Raw genomic sequence first — 8618 nt, forward strand, 5'->3', positions numbered from 1 at the left:
TCCGGGAACAGCCTTGCCAAATGCACCGAAATAAAACTAGAACAGCTGCAGAAGTGGCAGAGCAAATGTGGAGGTTTTTTTTATCGATCTATGATCGTGTGCAATAGGGAGGGTAACTTTAAAATATTCTCGAACGATCGTGTTCACTATTAATGCGCTTGTTCGGGAGAACGTAATCTCATGTTGTATCATGCTGTTGAAATGTGAAGTAAATGATTAGTTGCAGAGTGCAGGGTTTGGCGCCTTTTTTGGGGGTCCGCTTATGTTTAGCGTTTGGAAAATCCCAATTCAAGTTCAGAAATGGACAGGTTCCAGTAGGCTAGGGAATGAGGTCAAGAGTTAATGTAAAGGGCCCACTTTTCATGTAGAAGTAAATTATCTTCAGTATTCGTGCATTCTTCTGTGTTTAAACTTCCTACTTTTCGGTACATATTGGCGGACTTTTCAAATTGGAAAGAAGGCGGTTGATGGTTTGGCGCCGGTACTTTCCGCCCTCCTCCCCGGGCCCTCTCCGGATTGGGGAATGAGGCAGATATCTGATTGGGAATTGAAACAACATTAGGAGGGGCTGGACAATGGGACCAATCCGAAATGGCCGCCCCACCATTCCTCCCGAAGGTATAAGAGGCCGCAATGTGGGCGGAGTGCAGCATTCTCTGTGAAAGTGATTGTGACCATGTCCGGAAGAGGAAAGGGCGGTGGGAAAGGTCGCGCCAAGGCGAAGTCTCGGTCGTCCCGGGCTGGCCTGCAGTTCCCGGTGGGCCGTGTTCACAGGCTCCTGAGAAAGGGTAACTATGCTGAGCGTGTGGGTGCCGGAGCGCCGGTCTATCTGGCTGCGGTGCTGGAGTATCTGACGGCTGAAATCCTGGAGCTGGCCGGCAACGCGGCCCGGGACAACAAGAAGACCCGCATCATCCCCAGGCACCTGCAGCTGGCCGTGCGCAACGACGAGGAGCTCAACAAGCTGCTGGGAGGGGTGACCATCGCTCAGGGCGGGGTGCTGCCTAATATCCAGGCCGTGCTGCTGCCCAAGAAAACTTCCGCTGGGGGCGCCGCTAAAAAGTGAAGAGTATTCTTGAATCTGTCAACCCAAAGGCTCTTTTAAGAGCCACTCACAGCATCTGTGAAAGGAGCTGAACACTCCCGTCTGTCGGATTGAATTACCTTCCTTTAATTGATATCGGTTTCAGTCCCTGCCTTATTCGATACTGTACTGTCATTGTGTGTGTGATCTGATATGAAACCTTTCCTCATAGCCGTTTACCGTTTGAGCCGTAGCATAAGGACCGTGAAATGTTTATCATGGAATATTGATACAACGCAATCTTAACAGCGCTCGGAGTACATTATTTTTATTCCTTGTAGATGTGTGTGGTCCCGTTTCTTTAATTATTATCTTATAAATGAATCACTCTGTCCCTGTACTACCCGCTCACAGGCAGTTTCACGTTATCTTGAACAGCATTTGGGAAGAGCTGAATTGCTCCAGTGCCGTGCGCAAGTTTATAATGAGTGGTCGCTGACCCTCGGTGTTTTATTCTCGGATGAGTTCCTGTGTAGGGTCCTTTCCCTGGCCATGGACAGGGAGCATAATGGAGGCAACAGTAATTTTTCAGCTGCTTCCAGTTGGTCAAGTTGCTGTTTAATACTGGACCAGTTCGGGAGCTACCCGCCCCTGTGGGGTATGACCCTGATTTTGATCTCTGGCAAGCAGAAGTGAGTCAACATTAGAGTGGTATTGGAAAAGCGCAGCAGGAAAAGCTTTTGCCCAAAACATCGATTTTCCTGCTTCTCGTATGCTGCCTGAACTGCTGTACTTTTCAAGCACCACTCTAATCTCCAGCATCTGCAATACCCATCTCTGCCAAACAGAAGTGCCCTATCTTTGAATTCCACCGATTCATTTTACACCGAGACTGTTGTTTGATTGCACAGTGCTCTGAATGAGACTTTCTGCTGTCGTTTAGAAGCTTTCAAAATGAACTGAGATCAAACCAGAACAGTTGCTTCACTGCAAGGGTCAGTCAAATAGCACAGAAACAGATCCTACTGTCCAACCAGTCCATACCCAATATAATCTCAAACTAGACAAGTCCCACCTGCCTGTTCTTGGCCCATAACCCTCCAAAATCTGAACAATGATGTACTTATCCAAATATCTTTTCAACATTGTGACTGTGTCCATATGCATCACCCCATTTCAAAGTTAATTCCACACAATCTGTACTGTTTTAAAATCTTTTTCCTTTTAACTTAAAAATGTGTCTCATTGTCTTGCAGTCTCTTACCATAGAAAAAGATACCTACCATTCCCCTTACCTTTAGCCGTCATGATCTTAGGCTCCAGAGAACAGAAGTCCCAGCCTATTCTTACAACGGAATCTTCTAGTAAATCCTTTCTGAACTCTTTCCAGCTCAATAGTATACTCAAAGTTTGTGAGAAGAATTGTAGCTCGAGTGCTCGTTGTTGTGGTTCAGTTCACCGAGCTGGGAATTTGTGTTGCAAAACGTCTGCAACACAAATTCGCAGCTCGGCAAACAGAACCACATCAATAGTATACTTTTGATAACAGGGTGACCAGAACTTGATACAGTAATTCAGAAGAGGACTCATCAACACCTATGCAACCTCAATATGACCTTCCAACTCCTGTACTCAAAAAGGTCTGAGCAATGAAGGCAAGCACGCTAGATGTTTTCTTCACCACATTGACTACATGTGAAGCAAACTTCAAAAATATGCGCTGGCCAACTAGGTCTCTCTGTTCAATGGCACTACCCAAGGCCCTTCTTGTAATTGTATAAGTCCTACCCTTGTTTGTTTTATAAATATGCAATGCCTCAATAACTCCATCTGCCATTCCTTACACCATTGACTGATTTAATCAAGATTTGTTTCTAATCTGAGATAGCCTTCACTGTCCACTATACCACCAATTTTGATGACATCTGCAAAATTACTAACCATGCCTTCTGTTTGATGACATCTGCAAAATTACTAACCATGCCTTCTGTATTCTCATTTAAATCATTTACATAAAAAACAAACAAAAGTGGACCCAGCACCGATTGGGGTGGAACATCATTGGTAACTTGCATCCAGTCTAATAAGCAATTGTCCACCTCCTCTCCATCTCCTGCTGTTATGCCAATTTTATATTCAGTTGGCACACTCAACCTGAATCCCAAGTAATCTAACCTTGCTATTTAGTCTACCACGCAGAATCTTGTAAAAGGCTTTACCAAACTTCAAGTCAATAATGTTTACCACAGTGCCCTCAATCTTCTTGGATACTCCCTCAAAAATCTCAATCAACTTTGGGCAATATAATTTCCTTCTACAAAACAATTCTGACAATTCCTAATTATTCCTTGCCCTCTCCTACCACTCCTCCCCAAACTGTACGTTTGAATCTTATCTTTCAGAATCACCACCAACAATGTACCCATCACACAAGTCAGACTCAAGGTCTATACTTCCCAGGCTTCTCCTTACATCCCTTCTTAAAATAATGGCAAAATATTACCCAATATCTGATCATCCAGCACCTCACCATAGTTACAGATGATACAAATATTTCTACAAGGGGCACCACAATGTCCTGGGATTATCCAACTTTGTGTTCAAAGACCTCCAGCATTTCCTCTTCTGTAATGTGAACTCTTTTCAAAACATCAATATTCATTTCCTTGTGTTTGCCTGCTGCCCAGTAAAAAAAAATGTGAAAATTCATTTTTTTGCCTCTCGCATCTTCTGAAATTCAAACAGAACTGCAGAGGTGAACTGGATCTGCTGGTAACAAAATGGCCCATGTCTACTCACCCAAAATGGCTGACAAATGTCTCCCTTAGTACATTGTCATGAATGGCTGTGAGTAATCTATTTTGTACAGGGCAAATGAGGGTACGTCTGAAAACTGACTAACTTTCACACAAAGGCATAAGTGTTTTGGTTCCATGTATCTACGCTGGAAGTCTTTGAAAACAGACCTAAGCCGAACTAACCAGAACAGAAAGCATTCTTACAAGTCTTAAAGCAACTAGTTAAAACTAAATGTCTTTGGTATTTTTAACACAAATAGGACAATGGGAAATATGAGGAAAAACAGAATTTCATAAAGAAAGCACATGAGATACAATGAATAACAGAATTCAAACTGACTCACAGATAAGGCCAACCTGAGAGGCCTGAAGGAGCCAAACAATTAACTTTGGAATGTGAATGAAGAGGATGCATAGAAAGATGGCAAGGATGAGTGATTAAAGTGTCTGTTCAATGCCATGAGGACATGGGAAGCTGAGGTCTGTTAAAGGAATGCCTGTCATTGATTTGGTGTCTTATACGATTGGGTTTACGAAGTATGAGGGAGGATCAAAGTGATCAAGTTGTATGCGATTGTTATCAGCAAATTTATAAAAATACTGCTTTATGTCATTAATTCAGAGTATGTCATGATCTCCCTTTCAGGGCTGGCCTCTGGAGAGAATCCTTTGCCCCTGCTTTTACTGGGTTTTGCATGAATAAACCTCCACTTGCCTGAGTTCTGCCTGTCTGCTGAGTTTGCATTCCCTTTCAGTGGGAAAAGGCTCCAACAACAACAACAACTACCTCTTTGATCTTTAAGGTGCCCTACTCTCTTTCTCTCCCTCATTGTTAACTTGCTTTGAATGATCTTGTAGAATCTCATTGAATTATGCTTAACCTTATCTGCCAAGACTATCTGGTATCCCCCTCTTTAATTTCCTAATCTCCCTCTCAAGAATGCCCTTACTATTTGCATAATGTTCAAGAGATGCTTTCACCCCAGTTGTCTATGTCTAATATATGATTTATTTGTATTTGCAAATAAAACATTGACTTTGCTGCTCCTCTGATGCTGTGCTTTTCCAGTTTCATTTTTATCAACTTTGACTGTCCTTACTAAGAACCTTACATTTATCCACAATATATTGCTTTTGCCCATTGACTTCTCCTCAACATAATCACAATGCATCTTCTTTCACAGCTCACCATAGGGTGGCATGGTGGCTCACAGCACTAGGGTCCCAGGTTCAATTCTAGCCTTGGGCAACTATCTGTGCTCTGGTTTCCTCCCACATTCCAAAGATGTGCAGGTCAGGTGAGTTGGCCATGGTAAATTGCCCATAGTGTTAGATGCATTAATCAGAGGGAAACGGCTCTGGGTAGGTTACTCTTCAGAGGGTCAGTGTGGATTAGTTGGGCTGAAGGGCCTGTTTCCACGTTGTAGGGAATCTAATCTAAAAAAACAGTTTTATGTCATCTGTCAATCTGGAGATATTATATTTAGTTTCCTCTTCTAAATCATTGTGACTATATTGTGAAATGTAGGATTCTAATAATGATTCTTGCCATGACTCCTCGTCACTGCTTGCCATCGAAAAAATGATCCATTTATTCCCTCTACATGTTTTTTTTCAGCCAACCAGTTTTTTTTAAAATCCATCTCAGCACCATGTTCTTTATTCTATTTTTTGTGGGATTTTGTAAAAGGAAACATCCGAATGACGCCATCTGCTTATCACCTCTATCCCAGCAGATTTGCCAAGCTGAGAACATAGAACATTGTGATACAGGAACAGGCCCTTCAAATCCATGCTGACTTTGTTTGGTCCCAATCTTTTTTTTCTGCAGATACTCTGCAAGTAATTTTTTCCGACAGGCTGAGTGGCCTATAATACCCAGATTATCTCTAACTTGCTTTTCAAATAGATTGGTTACATTAGCTAATTAACAATCTGTGGAAAATATTGCAATGTCTATGGAATCTTGGAACATGACCATTCACTATTTCTGTGACTACTATGTTAAGTACTCTGGGATGTGAATGACCAGGCCCTGCTGTTTCCCAGCTTCAATCCTATCCATTGACCCAACACAATTTTCCAAACAATATTGATGAGTTTCAGTTTTTCCCTCTCACTGAACTCTGTGTTCCCCAACATTCCTGGTGTATCATTTGTGTTGTCCTTTGTGATCAGAGAACAACAGTTACATATTTGGATGGATAGCCATTTTTGCTCCCAAATATAGACTTCCTCCTTTTGATCGTAAGAGACCTATCTTTGTGTTCACCAACCCCTGTTTTCTTCCATTTCCCCTTTACACATTTATCAATACTTTAAGTTAGTTTCTTTTTCAAAACATCTGCAAGCTTGCTCCAGTCCTCATTTTCTCTTTCTTAATCAATGCCCTTTATCTCATTGTTTGCTGAATTCTAAATTGTGGCGAAAGTGAGGACTGCAGATGGTGGAGATCAGAGTCAAGATTGGTGTGGTATTGGAAAAGCACAGCAGGTCAGGCAGCATCCGGGGAGCAGGAAAATTGATGTTTCGGGCAAAGGCCTTTCATCAGGAATGAGGCTGGAAACCTCCAGCGTGGAGAGAAAAATGGGAGTGGGGTGGGGCTGGGGAGAAGGTAGCTAAGAGTGTAATAGGTGGATGGAGGTGGAGTCAGAGAGGATTGTGGAGCAAAAAGATGTGAAGGAAGATTGGCAGGTAGGACAGGTCATGGGGATGCTGCTGAGCTGGCAGATTGGAACTGGTGTAAGGTGGGGGGAGGGGAATAAGGAAGCTGGTGAAGTCCACAAAGTTGATTCTAAACTTACTGCGAATCCTCTTGTAAGGATGCTACCTTGAAGAAATTCTCCTCCTCTTTCGACAAATATCTCAGTGAGGTTCTCTTTTACTGCAACCCCTAGGTCATCTCTGCTCTGAATTCTAAATTGTTCCCAGGCTTTATGTTTGTCTGTTTATTTTCTTCCCAAGTTGTATGCCTATTCTTGGGATCAAATATTATCTCACAGAGCCCTAAAGTTTTGTTAAGTTTACAAAAGTAATACTAAAGCTTTGTAAATTGTAAAACTTTCCAAATTCAGGGCAGCCTCCATCAGAAAAGTTAAATGCAGTTGATGTTGGGAGGCATCAACTTGATAGAGGGCAAGTTTCTCTCTAACCGCACACCATAATCACTTGGAAATATATCCCCTTTCCTTCACTGTCGCTTGATCAAGACCCTGGAATTCCCTGTTCATGGCATTGTAGGCAGGACATGGACAACAGGTGTTACAGAAGGTGGCTCACCACCGCCTGCTCAAAGGGGAATAAATGCGAAGCTCAGCCAGCGATGTCCACGTCCCCAGAGTGAATAAACAGAAACATCTGGGGTCTCTCGTTGTGGCATACAATACATCACAAGGTTTCTGTCTGCAGCATACCTGACACGAACATCTGTTGTCCGCTATACACTCAATCGAGGCCCAGAGACGTTATTGCACACCCCTGCTCCAGGTCTGATTTTTGCACACGCCTCCTGAACCAGAAACAGGGACTAACACTGTGATGCAAGACTCTCTCCAACAGTTACATTCTGCCTTAGTAAGAGTGATCCACTTATTTCATTTGTGTTACTATTTTCCACTTATGTTACTTTCGTAAAGGAATTAATATTTGTGTATGAGTTACACCAGGATTACATACCACAGTTAAAATAAGATCAGACGTGATGTTATTGAATGGTGGGCACAGTGGATGGGCCGAGTGGCCGCCAGCTTCACCGCCCCCTGATCAGATTGTGAGAGAGCCGGAGGGAGGAGTTATTAACATAACCCGGGGATGAGCGACATTGGAGCTTCATAAAGAGACAATGTCCCAACTTGAAACGTTCTCTGCCCTTTCCCCCACAGCCTCAGTTCCTTTGGTCAAATTGAGAGAAAAGGGATTTGGGGAAATGACCAATTGATGTTTGTTTCTGGGAATCAGTGGGAAAAGCAGCGCATGCGCGATGCAGTCCTTCCCCAATGCTGATTGTTAGCTCACTTTTTAGATTAGAATCAATCTAAACATCATGGCATAGACAGAGGACACAGGGGGCTAACACCTTCACCATATTGTCTAGCTATCACCATTGTTACAGCTAACCTGAGAATGCAACGTTTTAAAAAAAGGTTTTGTGATTTACACATGAAAGAAGTGAAACTATCACTGTATTCTAACAGATGAAAGGCTTAACAGACAATCAATTTTTCAATGTATAATTTCAGTTACATCACACTGTAAATTTTTGCTATAAATTCTGTGTTAGGATTGAGCCCTCCACTACCACCTGATGAAGGAGCGACGCTCCGAAAGCGAGTGTGATTCCAATTCAACCTGTTGTGTGATTTTTAACATTTCTCCCCAAAGCTGACTATTCCTGAGCAGAGGAGCGCATGCGTGAGGCCCTCCCCCAGCGCTGCCATTGAGGAGCATTTACTCAGTGAGTGCAAGAGGTTTGTTTGAAACAGACCGCAATGGAGAGATCAGCGCCCAGGGAAGCGAGGGAACAGCAGGCTCCTTCCAGCAGCACATCGGGATGGGAGCCTGGGACACAGAGGGGGCTCCGAGACCGGGATTGATTCGGGGTGAGTTCAGGGAGAACCGGGGGCTGTTTGTAAGAGGCCGAGCGGAGCAGGAACTGGTCCCGGAACTTGGAGTGAGCGGGCTGGGGGGAAGAGAGAGGCCTTTCTCGGGCTGAGTGTGGGCCTGCTGAGGGAGGCAGAGCGGGAAGAAGCTGCTGAGGGACATTGTTGTGGTTTGCAATCCTCTGAACCCTGTTTTAA

At 43.5% G+C, this 8618-nt stretch overlaps 2 protein-coding genes across 2 annotated transcripts in view; both read left to right on the forward strand.

Moving 5' to 3' along the window:
- The window catches only part of LOC122544545 (histone H2B 1/2-like), a 28191-nt gene that overhangs the window by 783 nt on the left and 18790 nt on the right, over nt 1–8618 (forward strand). The window lies entirely within an intron of this gene.
- On the forward strand, nt 660–1326 carry LOC122544581 (histone H2A-like). The gene has a single exon (XM_043683898.1). The coding sequence runs from the start codon at nt 677–679 to the stop codon at nt 1064–1066; it is 390 nt and encodes a 129-aa protein (XP_043539833.1). The 5' UTR covers nt 660–676; the 3' UTR covers nt 1067–1326.

The sequence above is a fragment of the Chiloscyllium plagiosum genome, chromosome 50, assembly GCF_004010195.1.
Source record: "Chiloscyllium plagiosum isolate BGI_BamShark_2017 chromosome 50, ASM401019v2, whole genome shotgun sequence".
NCBI lineage: Eukaryota > Metazoa > Chordata > Chondrichthyes > Orectolobiformes > Hemiscylliidae > Chiloscyllium > Chiloscyllium plagiosum.

Bases quoted from the DNA above. Each gene is read 5' to 3' on its own strand.
- LOC122544581 (XM_043683898.1), top strand. From the start codon at position 677: ATGTCCGGAAGAGGAAAGGGCGGTGGGAAAGGTCGCGCCAAGGCGAAG.